Source organism: Aythya marila (genome assembly GCF_965140915.1).
Source record: "Aythya marila genome assembly, chromosome: 31".
In the NCBI taxonomy this organism is placed as follows: domain Eukaryota; kingdom Metazoa; phylum Chordata; class Aves; order Anseriformes; family Anatidae; genus Aythya; species Aythya marila.
Genome location: NC_139072.1, coordinates 1,171,092 through 1,193,009, shown reverse-complemented (window position 1 = coordinate 1,193,009; position 21,918 = coordinate 1,171,092). Strand labels below are relative to the sequence as shown.

Sequence of the window (21,918 nt, the reverse complement as noted above, 5' to 3'; positions counted from 1 at the left end):
GAGGAACGGCGGGGTGGGGTGGGGTGGTGGCCACCAAAATGTGGTAGAACCTCAAATGTTGACCGTTTGGAGCATCTCGAGGTGGATGATGGAGTTGGGAGGTCAAGATGGGTGCCAAAACCTCAACGGGGTTCTCCACCACGATGGGTTCCATCCTAGAACCCAAGGAAGGGTCTTGATGTCGTGGTGTGGTGGCCACCAAACCCTGGTAGAACCTCAAATGTTGACCCCGGAGACACGCGGAGGTCAAATATGGACTTTGGAGGTCGGGATGGGTGCCAGGACCCCAAATGGGTGGTCCTACATCAAGGTGTCCCAATAGGAACCCGAGGAACGGCGGGGTGGGGTGGGGTGGTGGCCACCAAAATGTGGTAGAACCTCAAATGTTGACCGTTTGGAGCATCTCGAGGTGGATGATGGAGTTGGGAGGTTGGGATGGGTGCCAGGACCCCAAATGGGTGGTCCTAAATCAAGGTGTCCCAATAGGAACCCAAGGAAGGGTCATGGTGTTGTGGTGTGGTGGCCACCAAACCCTGGTAGAACCTCAAATGTTGACATTTTGAACCATCTTGAGGTGGATTATGGACTTTGGAGGTTGGGATGGGTGCCGGGACCTCAACGGGGTTCTCCACCATGATGGATTCCATCCTAGAACCAAGGAAGGGTCTTGAAGTTGTGGTGTGGTGGCCACCAAAAAATGGTAGAACCTCGAATGTTGACCCTGGAGACACGCAGAGGTCAAATATGGACTTTGGAGGTCGGGATGGGTGCTGGGACCTCAACGGGGTTCTCCACCATGATGGATTCCATCCTAGAACCCAAGGAAGGGTCTTGATATTGTGGTCTGGTGGCCACCAAACCATGGTAGAACCTCAAATGTTGACATTTTGAACCATCTCGAGGTGGATTATGGACTTTGGAGGTAAGGATGGGTGCCAAAACCTCAACGGGGTTCTCCACCATCATGGGTTCCATCCTAGAACCCAAGGAAGGGCCTTGAAGTTGTGGTGTGGTGGCCACCAAAAAATGGTAGAACCTCAAATGTTGACCCTGGAGACACGGAGGTGGAATATGGACACCTGAAGCCACCACGGGACCACCACGAGGACGTCTGGGGCCACCCTGGGGACATTTGGGGCCACCAGGAGCCACCCTGGGGCCATCTGGGGCCACCGTGGGGACATCTGGGGCCACCTTGGGGACATCTGGGGGGGCGTCACCGTGCTTGGGCCTCTGTGGTAGCAATAAAGGGGCTGGGGTGGCACCAAAGTGTGGCCTGGGGGGGACTGGGATGGACTGGGAGGGAACTGGGAGGGGACTGGGAGGGACTGGGAGGGGACTGGGAGGGACTGGGAGGAGCCGTGGGTCACCAAGGAGGTCCGTGGAGCCCCAGGAGATGGTTGAGGCCCACCTGGAGGAGGACGGAGGTGGAGGCCGGGGGTGGTTCCTCCGGAGGGGTCTTCTCCTCGGCCACCGGTGGTGGGTGGGTGGGTGGAGATGATCTAGAACATCTGGGAGGGGTTGGGTGGGTGGGTGGAGATGTTCTGGAGATGATCTAGAACATCTGGGAGGGGTTGGATGGATGAAGATGTTCTAGAACATCTGGGGATGGATGGAGATGTTTTGGGATGGATGGAGATGTTTGGAGATGGTCTAGAACGTCTGGGTGGGTGGGTGGAGATGTTCTGGAGGTGATCTAGAACACCTGGGAATGGTTGGATGGATGGAGATGTTCTAGAACATCTGGGGATGGATGGATGGAGGTGTTTTGGGATGGATGGAGATGTTCTGGAGATGTTTGGAGATGTTCCTTGACAGGATGGAGATTTTGGGAGAATTTTGGAGAAATTTGGAGATGTTCCATGATGTGATGGAGAATTTTGGAGAAATTTTGGAGAAGTTTTGGAGATTTTTTTTAGAAATTTGGAGAATTTTGGGAGAACTTTTGAGAATTTTTGGAGAATTTGGAGAATTTTGGAGATTTTTGGAGATTTTTTGGAGAGTTTTGGAGCAGTTTGGAGAAATTTTGAGATGTTTGGGGTTGGGATGGAGAATTCTGGAGAAGTTTGCAGAATATTTGGAGAAGTTTGCAGAATTTTTGGAGAAATTTGGAGAAGTTTGGAGGTGGGATGGAAAATTTTGGAGAATTTTTGGAGATTTTTGGAGAATTTTGGAGAAGTTTGGAGAATTTTGGAGAGTTTTGGAGAAATTTGGAGAATTTTTGAGAATTTTGGAGACGTTTTGGAGCAGTTTGGAGAAATTTGGAGATGTTTGGAGGCGGGATGGAGAATTCTGGAGAATTTTTGGAGAATTCTGGAGAATTTTTGGGGAATTTTGGATAATTTTCGGGAATTTTGGAGAATTTTGGAGAATTTTTGGAGAAGTTTGGAGAAGTTTGGAGGCGGGATGTAGAAATTTGGAGAAATTTGGAGAATTTTTTGAGAAGTTTGGAGAAGTTTGGAGAATTTTTGGAGAAATTTGGAGATTTTTGGAGATGTTTGGAGGCGGGATGGAGAATTTTGGAGAAATTTGGAGAATTCTGGAGAATTTTTGGGGAATTTTGGAGAATTTTGGAGATTTTTTGGATAATTTTGGAGAAGTTTGGAGAATTTTGGAGATTTTTTGGAGAGTTTTGGAGCAGTTTGGAGAAATTTTGAGATGTTTGGGGTTGGGATGGAGAATTCTGGAGAAGTTTGCAGAATTTTTGGAGAAATTTGGAGAAGTTTGGAGGTGGGATGGAAAATTTTGGAGAATTTTTGGAGATTTTTGGAGAATTTTGGAGAAGTTTGGAGAATTTTTGGAGATTTTTGGAGAAGTTTTGGATAATTTTGGGGAATTTTGGAGAATTTTGGAGAATTTTTGGAGATTTTTGGAGAAGTTTGGAGAATTTTGGAGATTTTTTGGATAACTTTGGAGAATTTGGGGGAATTTTGGAGAATTTTTGGAGAAGTTTGGAGAAGTTTGGAGAAGTTTGCAGGATTTTTGGAGAAGTTTGGAGAAGTTTGGAGGTGGGATGGAAAATTTTGGAGAAGTTTTGAGAACTTTGGAGAACTTTGGAGAATTTTTGCAGAATTTTTGGAGAAGTTTGGGATAATTTTGGAGAATTTTTGGAGAATTTTGGAGAATTTTTGGAGATTTTTGGAGAAGTTTGGGATAATTTTGGAGAATTTTTGGAGAATTTTGGATAATTTTGGGGAATTTTGGAGAATTTTTGGATAACTTTGGGATAATTTTGGAGAATTTTTGGAGAATTTTGGATAATTTTTGGGAATTTTGGAGAATTTTTGGGAATTTTGGGGAATTTTGGAGATTTTTTGGAGAATTTTGGGGAATTTTGCAGAATTTTGGTGCCCCGTGACCGACCAGACGCAGAAATTTGGGGACACCCCCATCCCCCCCCACCCGCACCTTGTCCCCAAAGAGCAGGAAGTCCCCTCCCCCCCCCCAGGAAGGAACCCAAAACCGCGGCCCCTTCCGGGGTGGGGCCGCGGCCGGGTCCCTATGGGGACGGGGCCACCGGGGGCGGGGGTGACACCGGGGACGTCGCCCGGCGCCGCCACATCCGGGACGGACCCCAAATTTGGGGGAGGGGGCGGGGACATTGTGGGGTTGGGGGCACCGTGGGGTTATGGGGTCATTGGGTCATGGGGTTGGGGACGTTATGGGGTTGGGGACATCTTGGGGTCATGGGGTTATGGGGTCATGGGGTTGTGGGGTGGTGGGGATATGGGGTTGGGGACATTATGGGGTTGGGGACACCATGGGGTTATGGGGTCATGGGGTTATGGGGTCATGGGGTTATGGGGTCATGGGGTTGGGGACATTACGGGGTTGGGGACATTATGGGGTTGGGGACACCATGGGGTCATGGGGTTGTGGGGTTGGGGACATTATGGGGTTGGGGACACCATGGGGTTATGGGGTCATGGGGTTAGGGACATTATGGGGTCATGGGGTTATAGGGTCATGGGGTGGTGGGGATATGGGGTTGGGGACATTATGGGGTTGGGGACATCTTGGGGTCATGGGGTGGTGGCACCGTGGGGTTGGTGACATTATGGGGTTTGGGACACCATGGGGTTGTGGGGTTATGGGATTATGGGATGGGGTTGTGGGGCCATGGGGTTATGGGATGGGGTTGTAGGATCATGGGGTTGTGTCACCGTGGGGTGGTGTCACCATGGGGTGGTGGCACCATGGGGTGGTGTCCCCATGGGGTTTTTAGGATCACGGGGGCGGTGTCACCATGGGGTGGTGTCCCCATGGGGTTTTGGGACCGGGGGCGTTTTTAGGATCACGGGGGTGGTGTCGCCACGGGCTTGTGTCACCTCAGGCTGCTGTCACCATGGGGTGACAAACCATACCCCATACACCCCACCCCCACCCCGTGTCCATATAGGACCGGACCTTATAGGGTCACGCGCTCCCTCATTGGCCGCGCCCCTTTTTTTTGTCTTTTCCTCCCTTTTTTTGTTAGCCCCTCCCCCACCCTATATATATATTTTTTGTTCTTCCCCCTCCGCGCTTCCATTCATTTATTTTTAAAATTTTTTTTTTTTTTTGGGTTATTTTTGCCCTTTTCCGCCCGTTCTCCCCCCGAATCCTTCCCCACCCCTTCCTTCCCCTTCCCCTCCCCGCCGCCGCCCAACTTCTGCTTCGGGGACGGAGCCGGCGGCGACAATGGGGCCGCGGGCGCTGCTGCTCCTCCTGGCCGCGGGTGGGTGGCTCGGGGCCCTATAGGGGATTTGGGGTGGCTCGGGGCCCTATAGGGGATTTGGGGTGGCACCAGGTCCTATAGGGGACGTGGGGTGGTGCTAGGTCCTATAAATGATTTGGGGTAGCACCAGGTCCTATAGGGGATGTGGGGTGGCTCGGGGCCCTATAGGGGATGTGGGGTGGCTCTGGGTCCTATAGGAGATGTGGGGTGGCTCTGGGCCCTATAGGGGATTTGGGGTGGCTCTGGGTCCTATAGGGGATTTGGGGTGGCTCTGGGCCCTATAGGGGATTTAGGGTGGCTCTGGGTCCTATAGGAGTTGTGGGGTGGCTCTGGACCCTATAGGGGACATGGGGTGGCTCTGGGTCCTATAAGGGATTTAGGGTGGCTCTGGACCCTATAGGGGATGTGGAGTGGCACCGGGTCCTATAGGGGACATGGGGTGGCTCTGGGTTTTATTAGGGATTTAGGGTGGCTCTGGGTCCTATAGGGGATTTGGGGTGGCTCTGGACCCTATAGGGGATTTGGGGTGGCTCTGGGTCCTATAAGGGATTTAGGGTGGCTCTGGGTCCTATAGGGGATGTGGGGTGGCTCTGGGTCCTATAAGGGATATAGGGTGGCTCTGGGTCCTATAGGGGATTTGGGGTGGCTCTGGGTCCTATAGGGGACGTGGGGTGGCTCGGGGCCCTATAGGGGATTTGGGGTGGCTCTGGGTCCTATAGGGGATTTGGGGTGGCGCCAGGTCCTATAGGGGATGTGGGGTGGCTCTGGGTCCTATAGGGGACATGGGGTGGCTCTGGGTTTTATTAGGGATTTAGGGTGGCTCTGGGCCCTATAGGGGATGTGGGGTGGCTCTGGACCCTATAAGGGACATGGGGTGGCTCTGGGTCCTATAAGGGATTTAGGGTGGCTCGGGGCCCTATAGGGGATTTGGGGTGGCTCTGGGTCTTATAGGGGATGTGGGGTGGCTCTGGGTCCTATAAGGGATTTAGGGTGGCTCTGGGCCCTATAGGGGATGTGGGGTGGCTCTGGACCCTATAGGGGATTTGGGGTGGCTCTGGGTCCTATAGGGGATTTGGGGTGGCTCGGGGTCTTATTAGGGATTTAGGGTGGCTCTGGACCCTATAAGGGATTTGGGGTGGCTCTGGGTCCTATAGGGGATTTGGGGTAGCACCAGGCCCTATAGGGGATTTGGGGTGGCTCGGGGCCCTATAGGGGATTTGGGGTGGCTCTGGGTCCTATAGGGGATTTGGGGTGGCACCAGGTCCTATAGGGGATGTGGGGTGGCTCGGGGCCCTATAGGGGATTTGGGGTGGCTCTGGGTCCTATAGGAGATTTGGGGTGGCTCTGGACCCTATAGGGGACATGGGGTGGCTCTGGGCCCTATAGGGGATTTGGGGTGGCTCTGGGTCCTATAGGGTATTAGGAGAAGCTCTGGGTCCTATAAGGGATTTAGGGTGGCACCAGGTCCTATACGGGATGTGGGGTGGCTCTGGGTCCTATAGGAGTTGTGGGGTGGCTCTGGACCCTATAGGGGACATGGGGTGGCTCTGGGCCCTATAGGGGATGTGGGGTGGCTCTGGACCCTATAAGGGACATGGGGTGGCTCTGGGTCCTATAAGGGATTTAGGGTGGCTCGGGGCCCTATAGGGGATTTGGTGTGGCTCTGGGTCCTATAAGGTATTAAGAGAAGCTCTGGGTCCTATAAGGGATTTAGGGTGGCTCGGGGCCCTATAGGGGATTTGGGGTGGCTCTGGGTCCTATAGGGGATTTGGGGTGGCTCTGGGCCCTATAGGGGATTTAGGGTGGCTCTGGGTCCTATAGGAGATTTGGGGTGGCTCTGGGTCCTATAAGGGATTAGGGGTGGCTCTGGGTCCTATAGACGATGTGGGGTGGCTCTGAACCCTATAGGGAATTTGGGGTGGCTCGGGGTCCTATAGGGGATTTGGGGTGGCTCTGGGTCCTATAGGAGATTTGGGGTGGCTCTGGGTCCTATAGGGGACATGGGGTGGCTCTGGGTCCTATAGGGGCTTTTGGGTGGATCTGGGTCCTATAGGGGATGTGGGGTGGCTCTGGGTCTTATAGGGGATGTCGGGTGGCTCTGGGTCCTATAGGGGATTTAGGGTGGCTCGGGGCCCTATAGGGGATTTGGTGTGGCTCTGGGTCCTATAAGGTATTAAGAGAAGCTCTGGGTCCTATAAGGGATTTGGGGTGGCGCCAGGTCCTATAGGGGATGTGGGGTGGCTCTGAGTCCTATAGGGGATTTGGGGTGGCGCCAGGTCATATAGGGGATTTGGGGTGGCTCTGGACCCTATAAGGGATTTGGGGTGGCTCTGGGTCCTATAGGGTTTTAGGAGAAGCTCTGGGTCCTATAAGGGATTTAGGGTGGCTCTGGGTCCTATAAGGGATTTAGGGTGGCACCGGGTCCTATAGGGGATGTGGGGTGGCTCTGCGTCCTATAGGGGATGTGGGGTGGCTCTGGACCCTATAGGGGATTTGGGGTGGCTCTGGACCCTATAGGGGACATGGGGTGGCTCTGGGTCCTATAGGGAATTTGAGGTGGCTCTGGGTCCTATAGGAGTTGTGGGGTGGCTCTGGGTCCTATAGGGGATTAGGGGCAGAAACAGGTCCTGTAGGGGATTTGGGGTGGTGCTGGGTCCTATAGGGGATGTGGGGTGTCACCGTCATCTCTGAGTCACTATAGAGGATGTGGTGTGGCTCCGGGTCCTATAGGGGAAGTGGGGTAGCACCAGGAGCTGGGAGCTCTATAGGGGATGTGGAGTGGCACCGGGAGCTTTGTGTCCCTATAGGGGACATGGGATGGGACCAGGACTTGGGGGTCCTATAGGGGACGCGGGGTGGGTCTAGGTCCTATAGGGGATGTGGGGTAGCACTGGATCCTATAGGGGACAGGGGGGGTGGGACCAGGATTTGGGGGTCCTATAGGGGACAGGGGGTGGGACCAGGACTTGGGGACCCTATAGGGTGGACAGGGGGACTCGGGGGCCCTATAGGGGATGCGGGGTGGGTCTAGGTCCTATAGGGGACATGGGGTGGCTCTGGGTCCTATAGGAGACATGGGATAGGACCAGGATTTGGGGGTCCTATAGGGGACCCGGGGTGGGACCAGGACTTGGGGACCCTATAGGGTGTACAGGGGGACTCGGGGGCCCTATAGGGGACGTGGGGTGGGTCTAGGTCCTATAGGGGATGTGGGGTAGCACTGGATCCTATAGGGGACATGGGGTGGGACCAGGACTTGGGGGTCCTACAGGTGACATGGGGTGGGACCAGGAGCTCCGTGTCCCTATAGGGGACATGGGGTGGGTCTAGGTCCTATAGGGGACATGGGGTAGCACTGGATCCTATAGAGGACAGGGGATGGGACCAGGACTTGGGGGTCCTATAGGGGACATGGGGTGTCCCTGGGAGCTCCGTAACCCTATAGGGGACATGGGGTGGGTCTAGGTCCTATAGGGGACATGGGGTGGCTCTGGGTCCTATAGGGGACCCAGGATGGGACCAGGACTTGGGGGCCCTATAGGGGACATGGGGTGGGTCTAGGTCCTATAGGGAACATGGGGTGGCTCTGGGTCCTATAGGGGACAAGGGGTGGGACCAGGACTTGGGGACCCTATAGGGTGGACAGGGGGACTCGGGGGCCCTATAGGGGTCTCGGGGTGTCCCCTCGGTGACCCCGATGTCCCCCCCAGCCCTGTCCTCCTGCCGCGGCCCCGGCATCGACGAGGACACGGTGACCGTCTTCCGCGGGGACCCCGCGGGGGCTTTCGGCCACAGCGTGGCCCAGTTCGGCACCACCGACGACGGCGGGTGAGCGCGGGACGAAAAACCCCCAAATCCCCTTTTTTCACCCCAAAAATCCCACTCGTTCACCCCCAAAAAATAACCCAACCCCGTAGGATCCTAGTGGGCGCGCCCCTCCAAAAATCGGGGACGATTTTCCAGTGCCGGCCCCGCACCGGGAGGTGCGAGGAGGTGGTCGTCGATGGTGAGGACCCCCCCCCATAATCCCCCCCTCTCCCCCGACCCCAAAAAAAAAAGGCTATTTTGGGTCGTTTTGGGTCCCCGAGGGTCTCACCCCGTGTTTTTGTAGGGTCGCCGAAAGGGGTCAACTCGTCCATGGGGTTGACGCTGGCCGCGGGGGACAACGGGGCCCTGGTGGGTATCGGAAGAGGGGTTTTTGGGGGGATTTCGCCCCAAATCGGTCCGTTTGGGGTGGAATCAAGGGGTTTTCACCCCAAATCGGTCCATTTCTGGTAACATCAAGGAGATTTCACCCAAATTTGGTCATTGGGGTGATATCGAGGGGTTTTCACCCAAAATTGGTCTCTTTGGGGTGGGGGTCTCCCTGTTGATTTTTGGGGCCTCCCCATTAATTTTGGGGTCTCCCCACTAATTTTTTGGGTCTCCCCGCTGATTTTGTGGTCTCCCCACCGATTTTTGGTGTCTCCCCACTAATTTATGGGCTCCCCACTGATTTTTGGTGTCTCCCCATTGATTTTGGGGTCTCCCCACTAATTTTTGCTGTCTCCCCACTAATTTTTGGGGTCTCCCACTGATTTTTGGGGTCTCCCCACTAATTTTCGGGGTCTCCCTACTGATTTTTGGGGTCCCCACTGATTTTGGGACCTCCCCACTGATTTCTGGTGTCTCCCCACTAATTTTCGGGGTCTCCCTACTGATTTTTGGGGTCTCTGCTGATTTTTGGGGTCTCCCCACTAATTTCTGGTGTCTCCCCACTAATTTTTGGGCTCTCCCCATTAATTTTTGGGTCTCCCCACTAATTTTTTGGGTCTCCCCACTGATTTTTTGGTCTTCCCGCCGATTTTTGGTGTCTCCCCACTAATTTTGGGGTCCCCACTGATTTCTGGTGTCTCCTCACCAATTTTTGGTGTCTCCCCACTGATTTTTGGTGTCTCCCCACTAATTTTTGGTGTCTCCCCACTAATTTTGGGGTCCCCACTGATTTCTGGTGTCTCCCCACTAATTTTGGGGTCCCCACTGATTTCTGGTGTCTCCTCACCAATTTCTGGTGTCTCCCCACTGATTTTTGGGATCTCCCTACTGATTTTCGGGGTCTCCACTCATTTCTGGTGCCTCCCCACTAATTTTTGGGGTCCCCCCGCTGATTTTCGGGGTCTCCCCGCCCCACCACCCCAGGTGTGCGCCCCCACGGTGCCCCAGGCCTGCGGGGAGAACCTCCACCTCAACGGCTTCTGCGTCCACCTCGACGTCAACCTCCAGCAGCTCCAACGCCTCCCGGCCACCCAACCAGGTACGGGGTGGGACACCGAGGGGTGGGACATTTTTGGGGACGCCCCCGTTGGCCGCGGGGACATCGCCCTGGTCCCTCTAGAGTGCCCCAAAAAATCTTCGGACGTGGCGCTCCTCATCGACGGCTCGGGGAGCATCAACTACCACAACTTCCAGACGATGAAGACCTTCATCGCCGAGGTGATGAAGAGGTTCCAGGGCACCGACACGCAGGTACCGCCCGCCCGGGGGGGGCCCTTCAGGTTCTCCGTCCCTGTCGTGTCCTAAAAAAGGGTTCTCCTGCTCCTCTCGGTCTTCGTGATGGGGCGAGGTGGTGGTGGGGGTCTTCTTCTGGTCGGGTTCTCCCGTGGTTCCTCATAACGGGGTCTTCCGGTTGGGTTTTCCCATGGTTCCTCATGTTGGGGTGTTGGGTTGGGGTCTTCTGGTTGGGTTCTTCCATGGTTCCTCATGTTGGGTCTTCTTCTGGTCGGGTTCTCCCATGGTTCCTCACGTCGGGGTCTTCCAGTTGGGTTCTACCATGGCTCCTCTTGATGGGTTGACGCGTTGGGGGTCTTCTTCCAGTTGGGTTCTCCCATAGTTCCTTATGTTGGGTCTTCTGGTCGGGTTCTCCAATGGTTCCTCATGATGGGGTCTTCCAGTTGGGTTCTCCCATGGTTCCTTACATTGGGTTGACGCGTTGGGGTCTTCTTCTGGTCGGGTTCTCCAATGGTTCCTCAAAATGGGGTCTTCCAGTTGGGTTTTCCCATCGTTCCTCATAACGGGGTCTTCCAGTTGGGCTCTCCCATGGTTCCTCACGTTGGGTTGACGCATTGGGGTCTTCTTCTGGTCGGGTTCTCCCATAATTCCTCACGTTGGGGTCTTCTGGTCGGGTTCTCCCATGGTTCCTCTTGATGGGATGATGCGTTGGGGGTCTTCTTCTGGTCGGGTTCTTCCATGGTTCCTCTTGATGGGGTCTTCTGATTGGGTTCTCCCATGGTTCCTCATGTCGGGGTCTTCCAGTTTGGTTCTCCCATGGTTCCTCACGTTGGGTTGACACATTGGGGTCTTCTTCTGGTCGGGTTCTCCCGTGGTTCCTCATAACGGGGTCTTCCAGTTGGGTTTTCCCATGGTTCCTCATGTTGGGGTGTTGGGTTGGGGTCTTTTGGTTGGGTTCTTCCATGGTTCCTCATGTTGGGTCTTCTTCTGGTCGGGTTCTCCCATGGTTCCTCACGATGGGGTCTTCCAGTTGGGTTCTCCCATGGTTCCTCACGTCGGGGTCTTCCAGTTGGGTTCTCCCATGGTTCCTCACGTTGGGTTGATGCGTTGGGGTCTTCTTCTGGTCGGGTTCTCCCATAATTCCTCACGTTGGGGTCTTCTGGTCGGGTTCTCCCATGGTTCCTTACGTTGGGTTGACGCGTTGGGGGTCTTCTTCTGGTCGGGTTCTCCCATAGTTCCTCATGTTGGGGTCTTCCAGTTGGGTTCTCCAATGGTTCCTCATGATGGGGTCTTCCAGTTGAGTTCTCCCATGGTTCCTCTTGATGGGATGACGCGTTGGGGTCTTCTTCTGGTCGGGTTCTTCCATAATTTCTCACGATGAGGTCTTCTGGTTGGGTTCTCCCATGGTTCCTCACGTCGGGGTCTTCCAGTTGGGTTCTCCCATGGTTCCTCACGTTGGGTTGACGCATTGGGGTCTTCTTCTGGTCGGGTTCTTCCATAATTTCTCACTATTTGGTCTTCTGGTCGGGTTCTCCAATGGTTCCTCACGTCGGGGTCTTCCAGTTGGGTTCTCCCATGGTTCCTCACGTCGGGGTCTTCCAGTTGGGTTCTCCCATGGTTCCTCACGTCGGGGTCTTCTTCCGCGCGTCCCCCCCCTTGCAGTTCGCCCTCACCCAGTTCTCCAACGAGATCGAGGAGCACTTCAACTTCGAGACCTTCCGGCGCTCCCGGGACCCCATCGAGCTGGTGAGGAACGTCCGCCAGCTCCAAGGTTGGACCTTCACCGCCACGGCCATCCGGAAAGTTCTGTGAGTCCCCCCCCCACCCTCCGAGGCCTCCACCCCGCCCCGGGTCCCTCACCCCGGTGTCCCTCCACCTCCCGGCGTAGGACGGAGACGTTTCGGCCCGGCATGGGGGCGCGAGAAGGTTCTAGAAAGGTCCTCATCGTCATCACGGACGGGAGGAAGGTCAACGACCCCCTCAACTACAGGGACGTCATCCCATTGGCCGACAGCATGGGGGTGACGCGCTACGCCATCGGGGTGAGGGGGCTCCCGCCGCCGCCGTCCGTCCCCAAATATCTCCGTCCGTCCGTCCGACCCCTCCCAGATGTTCTAGAACATCTCCATCCACCCACCCAACCATCTCCAGATGTTCTAGACCATCTCCAAAACATCTCCAACCATCCAGCCAACCGTTCTCAGATGTTCTAGAACACCTCCACAATCCCAGAACATCTCCATCCATCCATCCCCAGATGTTCTAGAACATTTCCATCCACCCAACCATCTCCAGATGTTCTAGACCATCTCCAAAACATCTCCAACCATCCATCCAACCATTCTCAGATGTTCTAGATCATCTCCATAATCCCAAAACATCTCCATCCATCCATCCCCAGATGTTCTAGAACATCTCCATCCATCCATCCACCTCCAAACATCCCCATCCGTCCATCTGACCTCTCCCAGATGTTCTAGACCATCTCCAGAACATCTCCATCCATCCATCCCCAGATGTTCTAGAACATTTCCATCCATCCATCCACCTCCAAACATCTCCATCCATCCACCCAACCCCTCCCAGATGTTCTAGATCACCTCCAGAACATCTCCACCCACCCACCCAAATGTTCTAGACCATCTCCAAACATCTCCATCCATCCCAAAACATCTCCATCCATCCATCCCCAGATGTTCTAGAACATCTCCATCCATCCAACCCCACCCAGATGTTCTAGATCATCTCCAGACATCTCCATCCACCTCCAAACTTCTCAACCACCCACCCAACCCCTCCCAGACGTTCTAGACCACCTCCAAACATCTCCATCCACCCCCCCGACCCCCCCGTCCCCTTGACCGCAGGTGGGCAACGCCTTCCGGGACCCCGAGGCCGTGGCCGAGCTCCAGGCCATCGCCTCGGCGCCCCCCGAGGACCATGTCTTCCGCGTGGACAACTTCGACGCCCTGCAGGGCATCCAGAACCAGCTGCAGGAGAAGATCTTCGCCATCGAGGGTACCCCATCGGGCCCCGGGGGGGTCCCCGAGACCGTTTTGGGACCCCCGTCACCCTTGGGTGCCCCCCTCTCCCCCCTCCAGGCACCCAGTCCGCCCTCGGCAGCTCCTTCCAGCTGGAGATGGCCCAGGAGGGCTTCAGCGCCCTGCTCACCCCCGTGAGTGGCCCCGAGACCCCCCCCCAAAAAGCCCACCCCCCTCGCCCGCCGCCCCCCGCCCCCAACCGGTCCCCTCCCGCTCTGTACTGGTGCAGGAGGGGCCCGTACTGGGAGCGGTGGGCGCCTACGACTGGGCCGGGGGGGTCTTCGTCTACGGCCCCGGCGGGAAGCCCACCTTCGTCAACGCGTCCCGGGGCGCCGGGGACATGAGGGACGCCTACCTGGGTGAGGGGCGGGGGCGGGGGGCGGGTCCCAAATAATGGGGGGGGGCTTGGGGGGCTTGGGGTCACCATTTGGAGGGGTCTTGGGGTCACCGTGGGGGGGTCTTGGGGTCACCGTGGGGGTCTTGGGGTCACCGTGGGGGTTTTGGGGGCCTTGGTGTCTGCTTGGGGGGTCTTGGGGTCACTTTGGGGGTCTTGGGGGTCTTGGTGTCCCCATGGGAGTCTTTGGGGTCTTGGGGTCACCCTGGGGGTCTTGGGGGTGTTGGTGTCCTCTTGGGGGTCTTTGGGGCGTTGGTGTCCTCTTGGGGGTCTCGGTGTCCACTTGGGGGTCTTTGGGGTTTTGGTGTCCCCATGGGGGTCTTGGGGTCACCGTGGGGGTCTTGGGGTCACTGTGGGGGTTTTGGGGTCTTGGTATCCTTATTGGGTTTTTAGTGTCCCCATGGGGGTCTTTGGGGTCTCGGTGTCCCCATGGGGGTCTTGGGGTCACCATGGGGGTCTTGGGGGTCTTGGGATCACCATGGGGGTCTTGGGGTCACCGTGGGGGTCTTGGGGGTCTTGGTATCCCCTTGGGGGGGTCTTGGGGTCACCGTGGGGGTCTTGGGGTTTTTGGTGTCCCCATGGGGGTTTTGGGGTCTTGGTGGCCCTATGGGGTTTCTGGTGTCCCTATGGGGGTCTTGGTGTCCTCTTGGGGGTCCTGGGGGTCTCGGTGTCCCCATAGCCCCTCCGGATGTCCCCCCCCCCCCCCTCTCCCCACACCCCTCCCCGTCCCCTTTTCCCCCCCGTCCCCCCCCCTTGCTGTTCCACCCCCCCCCCCACCCCCCTCCCCACCCCCCCCCACCCCACCCCCTCCCCTCTTGACCCCCCTGCCCCCGCCGTCCCCAGGCTACGCGGCCGAGTCCCTGTCCCTGGGGGGCAGGCGGGCGCTGGCGCTGGGGGCCCCCCGCTCCGGCCACGTCGGCCGCCTCCTCCTCTTCCTCCTCCGCCGCGGCCCCACGGCCACCTGGGAGCTGGTGGGCGACGCCGTGGGGCAGCAGGTAAGGGGGGGGGCCGGGGGGGTGGCGGGGGGGTGGGGGGCGGCGTGTCCCCCCCCCTACCCCATCCCGCTGACCCCGCTGCCCCCAGGTGGGCTCCTACTTCGGGGCGGCCCTGTGCGCCCTGGCCCCCCGGGGGGGCGCCTCGGCGGGGGCGCTGCTGGTGGGGGCCCCCATGTTCTACGGGGACGGCAGCGGGGGGCGCGTGGTGCTCTGCCGGCTGCCGCCGCAGGTAGGCGACCCCAAAGTGACCCCAAATTGACCCGAAATCGAGCCCAAAGTGATCCCAAAGTGACCCTAAACTGACCCGAAATCGACCCCAAATCAATGCCAAACTGACCCCAAATCGACCCCAAATTGTCCCAAATCAACCCAAATCTGACCCCAAATTGACCCCAAAGTAACCCCAAAGTGACCCCAAAGCGACCCCAAACTGACCCGAAATCAACCCCAAATCAACCCCAAAGCGACCCCAAAGCGACCCCAAACTGACCCAAAATCGACCCCAAAGCGATCCCAAATAGACCCCAAACTGACCCTAAATCGACCCCAAATCAACCCCAAAGTGACCCCAAACTGACCCGAAATCGACCCGAAATCGACCCCAACGTGACCCCGAATCGACCCCAAATCAACCCCAAATCAACCAACCCAACCCGACCCCAAACCGACCCCAAATCAATCCCAAATCAACCCCAAATTGACCAACCCCACCCAACCCAATCCAACCCCACCCAACCCAACGCAATCAACCCAAATCAACCCAACCCAATGCTCTCCATCCAACCCAGCCCTAATTAACCCCCCTAATTAACCCAACCCAGCCCTAATTAACCCATCCTAATTAACCCAACCCCACCCTACCCAACCCCAAATCGACCAACCCAACCCAACCCAACCCAACCCAACCCAACCCAACTCTACCCCATCCAACCCAGCCCTAATTAATCCACCCTAATTAACCCAACCCAGCCCTAATTAACCCATCCTAATTAACCCAACCCAACCCCAACCAACCCAATCCAACCCCTCCCACCCCACCCCACCCAACCCCACCCAACCCAACCCCACCCAATCCAACTCTACCCAACCCAACCCACCCCACCCCACCCAACCCATCCCTAATTACCCCCCCCTAATTAACCCCGCCCTAATTAACCCCCCCCCAGTCCGGGAAGCTGCACTGCCCTCTGACGCTGCGGGGCCAGCCCGGCCACCCCCTGGGGCGCTTCGGGGCCAGCCTCAGCCGCCTGGGGGACGTGGACGGCGACGGCTGGCACGACGTGGCCGTGGGCGCCCCCCTGGAGGACGAGCACCGCGGGGCCGTCTACGTCTTCCGGGGGGAGGAGGGCGGCGTCGCCCCGCGCTACAGCCAGGTGGGGGGCACCCTTGGGTGCTGGGGACCCTTGGGTGCTGGGGGACCCTTGTTTGGTCAGGAACCCTTGGGTGCTGGGGGTGGGTTGGGTGCTGGGGAAGTCTTGGGTGGTGGGGAACCCTTGGGTGGTCGGGAACCCTTGGGTGGTGGGGGACCCTTGGGTGCTGGGGGACCCTTGGGTGCTGGGGAACCCTTGGGTGGTGGGGGTGGGTTGGGTGCTGGGGAACCCTTGGGTGCTGGGGGTGGGTTGGGTGCTGGGGGCATCTTGGGTGCTGGGGAACCTTTGGGTGCTGGAGGTGTCTTGGGTAGTCTAGAACCCTTGGGTGGTCTAGAACCTCACCTGTAGGATCCCCCTGGATGCCAGAGCCCCCTTGGGTGCTGGGGAACCCTTGGGTGGTGGAGGACCCTTGGTGGTCGGGAACCCTTGAGTGGTGGGGAACCTTTGGGTGCTGGAGAACCTTGGGTTGGTGGAGACCCCTTGGGTGCTGGGGGACCCTTGGGTGGTGGGGGTGGGTTGGGTGGTGGAGACCCCTTGGGTGGTGGAGACCCCTTGGGTGGTGGGGGACCCTTGGGTGGTGGGGGACCCTTGGGTGGTCTAGAACCCTTGGGTGGTGGAGACCTTTGGGTGCTGGGGGACCCTTGGGTGCTGGAGACATCTTGGGTGCTGGAGACCCCTTGGGTGGTCGGGAACCCTTGGGTGGTCTAGAACCTCACCTGTAGGATCCCCTTGGGTGCCGGATCCCCCTTGGGTGCCAGAGACCTCTTGGGTGCTGGGGGACCCTTGGGTGGTCGGGAACCCTTGGGTGGTCTAGAACCTTGGCTATAGAATCTCCTTGGGTGCTGGAGCCCCCTTGGGTGCTGGGGAACCCTTGGGTGCTGGGGACCCCTTGAGTGCTGGGGAACCCTTGGGTGCTGGGGACCCCTTGGTTGGTCTAGAACCCTTGGGTGGTCTAGAACCTCACCTGTAGAATCCCCCTGGATGCCAGAGCCCCCTTGGGTGCCAGAGCCCCTTTGGGTGCCAGGGAACCTTTGGGTGCTGGGGACTCCTTGGGTGCTGGAGGTCTCTTGGGTGCTGGGGACCCCTTGGTTGGTCTAGAACCCTTGGGTGGTCTAGAACCTTGGCTATAGAATCCCCCTGGATGCCGGAGCCCCCTTGGGTGCTGGGGGACCCTTGGGTGCTGGGGGACCCTTGGGTGCCGGAGCCCCCTTGGGTGCTGGGGGACCCTTGGGTGCCGGAGCCCCCTTGGGTGCTGGGGGACCCTTGGGTGGTCGGGACCCCTTGGTTGGTCTAGAACCCTTGGGTGGCCTAGAACCTTGGCTATAGAATCCCCCTGGGTACCGGAGCCCCCTTGGGTGCCGGAGCCCTTTTGGGCGCCGGCCCCACCTCGGGGTGCCGGGGTCCCCTCTCCCCCACCCCCCCCACCCCTCCCCCACCCCCCTGACCCCTCCCCCTCCCCCCGCAGCGCATCGCGGGCTCCCGATTGGCCAGCGGGCCGCGCCACTTCGGGCAGGCGCTGAGCGGGGGCCGGGACCTGACGGGGGACAGGCTGCCGGACGTGGCCGTGGGGGCCCAGGGCCAGGTCCTGCTGCTCAGGTGGGACCCCCCCCCAAAAAGGGGACCCCCCCCGAAAAGGGGACCCCCCCCGAAAAGGGGACACCCCCCGAAAAGGGGACACCCCTCGAAAAAGGGGATTTCCCCCCAAAAAGGGGACAGCCCCCGAAAAAGGGGATTTCCCCCCGAAAATGGGGATCCCCCCGGAAAAGAAAGGGGACTCCCACCCCCGAAAATGGGGACCCCCCCCCAAAAAGGGGACACCCCCCCAAAAAGGGGACACCCCCCGAAAAAGGGGATTTCCCCCCGGAAAAGAAAGGGGACTCCCACCCCCGAAAATGGGGACCCCCCCCAAAAAGGGGACACCCCCCCCAAAATGGGGACCCCCCCCCGAAAAGGGGACCCCCCCCGAAAAGGGGACACCCCCGAAAATGGGGATTTCCCCCCGAAAAAGAAAGGGGACCCCCACCCCCGAAAATGGGGACCCCACCCAAAAAGGGGACCCCCCCCCAAAAAGGGGACCCCCCCCAGGAAGGGGACCCCCCCCCAAAAAGGGGACAACCCCCCGAAAATGGGGATCCCCCCCGGAAAAGAAAATGGGGACCCCCCCCCCAAAAAGGGGACCCCCCCTAAAAAGGGGATTTCCCCCTGAAAAAGAAAGGGGACCCCCACCCCCGAAATAGGGGACCCCCCCCTGAAAATGGGGACCCCCCCCGAAAATGGGGACCCCCCCCCAAAAAGGGGACCCCCCCCCAAAATGGGGACCCCCCCCAAAAAGGGGACACCCCCCCAAAAAGGGGACACCCCCAAAAAGGGGATTTCCCCCCGAAAAAGAAAGGGGACCCCCACCCAAAAATGGGGACCCCCACCCCAAAATGGGGACCCCACCCCAAAAAGGGGACACCCCCCCGAAAATGGGGAACCCCCCCCGGAAAAGAAAATGGGGACCGCCCCCCAAAAAGGGGACCCCCACCCGAAAATGGGGACCCCCCCCAAAATGGGGACCCCCTCCCCAAAATGGGGACCCCCCCCAAAATGGGGACACCCCCCCCGAAAAGGGGACGCCCCCCCCAAAATGGGGACACCCCCCCCGAAAATGGGGACCCCCCCCAAAAAGGGGACCCCCCCCAAAAGGGGACCCTCCCCCAAAAATGGGGACCCCCCCCCCAAAATCTCCCCCCCCCCCCCCAGGTCCCCGCCGCTGCTCAGGGTGCGCCTGGCGGTGGCTTTCCGGCCCCCGGAGGTCCCCGCGAGCACCCTTGGGTGCCGGGAGGAGGAGGAGGAGGAGGAGGAGGAGGGGAGGAAGGGCAGGGAGGTGGCCCAGGCCCAGCTCTGCTTCCTGGTCACCAAGAAGACCCCCGATAACTTCGGTGAGAGACCCCCAAAAGCCCCCCCAGGGGTCATGGGGGGACCCCAGGGGCACCCATGGGTGGCCCCTGGGGGGTCGGGAGAGTGGGTGGGATCCTAAAGCGCCCCAGAGGGACCCAAAACCCCCAAATCCCCCCCAAATGGCCCCAAATCCACTCCAGATGGCCCCAAAATCCTCAGGAACCTCCCCAAAATCCCCCCCAGGGTCAGGGGGGGACCCCAGCAGCACCCATGGGTGGCCCCCAGGGGGCTGGGAGAGGGCGCGGGGTCCTAAAGCGCCCCAGAGGGACCCCAAAACCCCCAAATCCCCCCCAAATGGCCCCAAAATCCTCAGGAACCTCCCCAAAATCCCCCCCCAGGGTCGGGGGGGACACCCAGCAGCACCCATGGGTGGCCCCCGGGGGTCGGGAGAGTGGGTGGGATCCTAAAGTGCCCCAGAGGGACCCCAAAACCCCCCAAATCCAACCCAAATGGCCCCAAAATCCTCAGGAACCTCCCCAAAATCCCCCCCAGCGTCAGGGGGGGACACCCAGCAGCACCCATGGGTGGCCCCCGGGGGGCTGGGAGAGTGGGTGGGATCCTAAAGTGCCCCAGAGGGACCCCAAAACCCCCCAAATCCAGCCCAAATGGCCCCAAAATCCCCTCCAGACCCCCCCAAGACCCCCCCAAACCCCCCCCAACCTCCCCCACCCTCCCCCCCACGCCCCCCCACTCCCCCCCCATGACCCCAAAACCCCCCTCCCCTCCCCCAATCCCCCCTAGACACCCCCACCCTCCCCCCCCATGACCCCCAATGACCCCCAATGACCCCCCACTCCCCCCCCCTGACCCCCAACCCCCCCCCATGACCCCCCCTGACCCCCCACCCCCCCCCAGGCCCCCTCCTCTCGGCCACCCTCCCCCCCAACCTCACCCCCAATGACCCCCAATGACCCCCACTCCCCCCCCAATGACCCCCCCACTCCCCCCCACGCCCCCCCACTCCCCCCCCACGACCCCCCCATGACCCCCTCCCCCCCCAACCTCCCCCCCATGACCCCCCATGACCCCCAAACCCCCCCAACCTCCCCCACCCTCCACCCCCTTGACCTCCCATGACCCCCAATGACCCCCCCACTCCCCCCCCCTGACCCCCAACCCCCCCCCACTCCCCCCCCTGACCCCCCACCCCCCCCAGGCCCCCATCTCTCGGCCACCCTCCCCCCCAACCTCCCCCCCATGACTCCCCATGACCCCCAATGACCCCCAATGACCCCCCCACGCCCCCCCACTCCCCCCCACTCCCCCCCCACGACCCCCCCATGACCCCCCCCCCCCAAATCCCCCCCCCAGGCCCCCGTCTCTCGGCCACCCTCCCCCCAACCTCCCCCAACCTCCCCCCCCATGACCCCCAATGACCCCCATGACCCCCCATGACCCCCCCCTGACCCCCAAACCCCCCCAAACCCCCTCCCCTCCCCCAAAACCCCCCCCAGACGCCCCCCAACCCCCACCAGACACCCCCCAACCTCCCCCACCCTCCCCCCCCATGACCCCCCATGACCCCCAATGACCCCCAATGACCCCCAATGACCCCCCCACGACCCCCCACACCCCCCACGACCCCAAAACCCCCCCCAGACGCCCCCCAACCCCCCCCAGACACCCCCAACCTCCCCCACCCTCCACCCCAATGACCCCCAATGACCCCCACTCCCCCCCAATGACCCCCAATGACCCCCCATGACCCCCCACGCCCCCCCAATGACCCCCAATGACCCCCAATGACCCCCACTCCCCCCCCAATGACCCCCAATGACCCCCAATGACCCCCAATGACCCCCCACTCCCCCCCCTGACCCCCCACCCCCCCCCAGGCCCCCTCCTCTCGGCCACCCTGCGCTACCAGGCCACCCTGGACCCCCGGGCGGGCCACGCGCCGCGCCGCCTTCCCCGGGGGCGCCGCCGGCCTCAACGGGACCCTGCGGGTGGGCGTCGGGCGCCACTGCCAGACCCTCGCCATCGGCCTCACGGTGGGTCCGGGGGGGTCCCTGGGGGTCCCCGGGGAGGGCCCGGGGGGTCCCGGGGGGTCCCGGGGGGGGCGCGGGGCTGGGCAGCGTCTGATCGGGGTTATTTGGGGTTTTTTCGTTCTTTTTTTGGCTTCTTTTTTTATTTCCTTCGTCTTCGTCTTCGTCTTCGTCTTCTTGGTCGTCTTCATCTTCGTCTTTGTCTTCCTCTTCCTCTTCGTCTTCGTCTTTGTCTTCTTTGTCTTCGTCGTCGTCATCTTCTTCTTCTTCTTCTTCATCTTCGTCTTCTTCTTAATTTCTTCTAAATTTCTTCGTCTTCATCTTTGTCTTCTTCTTCATCTTCATCTTCATCGTCTTCGTCTTCCTCTTCATCTTCGTCTTTGTCTTTGTCTTCGTCTTCTTCTTCTTCTTCATTTCTTCTAAATTTCTTCGTCTTCATCTTCACCTTCATCTTCATCGTCTTCGTCTTCATCTTCGTCTTTGTCTTTGTCTTCGTCTTCTTCTTCTTTGTCTCCTTCTTCTTTGTCTTCGTCTTCATCTTTGTCTTCTTCTTCATCTTCATCTTCGTCTTCGTCCTCGTCTTCTTCATCTTCTCCATCTTCTTCTTCTTGTTCTTTATTATCTCCTTGGTCTTCTTCATCTTTGTCTTCTTCTCTTCTTCTTCTTCATCATCTTCTTCATCTTCATCTTCATTTTTGTCTTCATCTTCGCCTTCTTGTTCTTTTATTATCTTCTTTGTCTTCTTCGTCTTCATCTTCGTCTTCTTCTTCTTCTTCATTGTCTTCTTCTTTTCTTTTTCGTCTTCTTCATCATCTTCTTCATCTTCATCCTCTTGTCTTTGTCTTCGTCTTCTTTTTCTTCTCCTTCTTCATCTTCATGTTCTTTTCTTCTTCTTCTTCTTCATTTCTTCTAAATTTATTTGTCTTTGTCTTTGTCTTCTTCTTCGTCTTCATCTTCATCATCGTCTTCTTCTTCATCATCTTCTT

General features: G+C 58.8%; 1 protein-coding gene and 1 long non-coding RNA gene across 2 annotated transcripts in view; both read left to right on the top strand.

The window, feature by feature from the left end:
- The first annotated feature begins 10 nt into the window (after positions 1–10).
- Positions 11–1,269, top strand: LOC309888914. Its single transcript, XR_014319174.1, has 2 exons — positions 11–310; positions 475–1,269. It is a non-coding gene; the product is annotated as an uncharacterized lncRNA (long non-coding RNA).
- Positions 1,270–4,614: 3,345 nt separating this feature from the next.
- The window catches only part of LOC309888973 (integrin alpha-D-like), a 25,860-nt gene continuing 8,556 nt past the window's right edge, over positions 4,615–21,918 (top strand). The window contains 18 exon segments of the mRNA XM_082781632.1: positions 4,615–4,717; positions 8,428–8,545; positions 8,635–8,723; positions 8,829–8,893; positions 9,896–10,010; positions 10,092–10,222; positions 11,867–12,012; positions 12,093–12,246; positions 13,072–13,222; positions 13,306–13,379; positions 13,475–13,604; positions 14,483–14,634; positions 14,723–14,863; positions 15,801–16,007; positions 17,470–17,600; positions 18,750–18,928; positions 20,783–20,826; positions 20,828–21,319. Coding sequence (XP_082637758.1) covers positions 4,681–4,717; positions 8,428–8,545; positions 8,635–8,723; positions 8,829–8,893; positions 9,896–10,010; positions 10,092–10,222; positions 11,867–12,012; positions 12,093–12,246; positions 13,072–13,222; positions 13,306–13,379; positions 13,475–13,604; positions 14,483–14,634; positions 14,723–14,863; positions 15,801–16,007; positions 17,470–17,600; positions 18,750–18,928; positions 20,783–20,826; positions 20,828–21,319 — 2,556 coding nt within the window. The 5' untranslated portion in view covers positions 4,615–4,680.